At 40.5% G+C, this 1,761-nt stretch overlaps 1 protein-coding gene across 1 annotated transcript; it reads right to left on the bottom strand.

Annotated features, from left to right (window-relative positions):
• Positions 1–344: 344 nt before the first annotated feature.
• CCR75_009803 (uncharacterized protein) lies at positions 345–1,049 on the bottom strand (the record flags this gene model as incomplete). Its single annotated transcript, XM_067967840.1, has 1 exon — positions 345–1,049. One exon carries the CDS (start codon positions 1,047–1,049, stop codon positions 345–347), a length of 705 nt encoding a protein of 234 aa, XP_067817641.1.
• Positions 1,050–1,761: the final 712 nt, after the last annotated feature.

Raw genomic sequence — 1,761 nt, 5'->3', positions numbered from 1 at the left:
TAATTAAGGGAATGGCTTGACCCAATAATAGATTTTTGCTAAACCTAACCCATCTAAAATTGATTTATTTTGATTAGCTAAACATAATACCGTTTGCTACTGGTTCTAAGCATTCCCTTTGCAACTTTTGGGTCTAGACATTCCTCAACCATACGTGTGATATACTTTTTATCAAACAACAAATATTAACATCAAGTGTCCAATTAGGTCTTTAGAAATCATTCCATGCCACATGCTCATATTTCCTATGTGTAATATATATTCCTTAGGCTGTTCTAAATGTCGTCCACCAATCATGTGACGCTTGTTTAGCTCAGACAACATGGACGGTAGGCTTACAAACTTTAGGTCATCGTGTCGGCAACGGACTGAATCACTTCTTCGACACTACCAATCCCGTCTGTAATGTAATTTTTGCACGAATCGGAGATTAGTTCGAATGAAAAGCCACGTTCTTCCATTTTTGCTTTTATCCTAAAATAACGCGCACGGCATTCGTACAATTCAGTTGAACTCCGTATTCTGAACGTCGCCTGTTTCATAATAGCTGCAACCTCCGGCCCGACTTCTCTTTGTAGACTTCGAGAATATCGTACCTTATCTCTTCGAGTGTTCAACATTGCGATATGTCGGAGCCAAGCCATTTTTGACCCAAAAGTTTGAAGCATGTACGATTCCAGCGCACTCCACTTATACCACTTATTTTCGTAACAATTGTTTATTTCAGAGTCAATAACTTCATCAAGCTCCCCCGTAAAGCCATATTGTCTTGCCGTTTTTCGCGTGACGTACAGCCTATACGCATAACTACCGAGACATTTTCGACATGAATGATGTATAGCAACAGGGTTATCATTTTCACATTGGCAGCAATATGCGGCTAACTCTGGTTCGCACTGCTGATAATGACCGCCAGTCATCATTTGCAACTTGGTAAGTGTCTGATTTCCCAAAAACGAAAGAACTTCTTCGTGAATTCTCTCGTTGAGAATGCAAAACCGATACGAGCAGGTCTTCTCAGCTTTACTTTGATTGCCAACGAAGGTCATGATGCATTTCTTTTGATGGCGAGAGATGCCTCGTGTGGTAAATATCTTCTTGCAGTACTTGCAAGCTACTGTGGCTTTTGGAGCTTTCGCGGGAAGCGCATTTGAGGTTCCACTAGAGCGTAAATGTTTTGTCATTATCAAGTCGCCGCTAGGATGGATAGGTTCTGTAATGGGGCACACATCGGTTAGAGAACCGTTGTTGTGGTACATTTACTTTATGGGTATGTTACCCTTTTATCTAATTTTAAAATAGTTAATTACTTAAATCCCATTTATTATGGGTAATAAATGTGGTCGCCGCCAGATATGAATCTGGCGGCCAAAATCAATTTTTAATTAGCTAGGGTAAGGCTTTTAGATCTAAATAATTAAATAAAGTTCAGTTCTCCTTTTCATCTTAAAGCGTTAAGTGCCTTCCTAAGGCTTGCGCATTGATCTGTAAGAGATAGAAGCCTTTCTAAGGTATATTCTCTTGAACACTAGTTGCCACTTCGTCCTACGGACCGCTGAATCCCTTGAACTAGGATTCCTTAAGCTTTAATAGTTCAGAGGGCTCGCCCTCTAACTCTAAATGTGAAAACATTTGAGGGAAAAGAGGGAGAAAATCTCCCTTTTTGGATTAAGCAGATGGAAAAGTCCATGCTTCCGCCTTGTTCTTAACAGAACGGCACAAGGTGGCTATGGCCATCTCCAAACTTGGAGGTAGAGCCAT

This window comes from Bremia lactucae, assembly GCF_004359215.1.
Source record: "Bremia lactucae strain SF5 chromosome Unknown BlacSF5_NotPlaced_124_SHOA01000071.1_6008bp, whole genome shotgun sequence".
In the NCBI taxonomy this organism is placed as follows: domain Eukaryota; phylum Oomycota; class Peronosporomycetes; order Peronosporales; family Peronosporaceae; genus Bremia; species Bremia lactucae.
The sequence above is the reverse complement of the archived record's forward strand: the minus strand, read 5'-3'. Positions and strand labels throughout refer to the sequence as shown.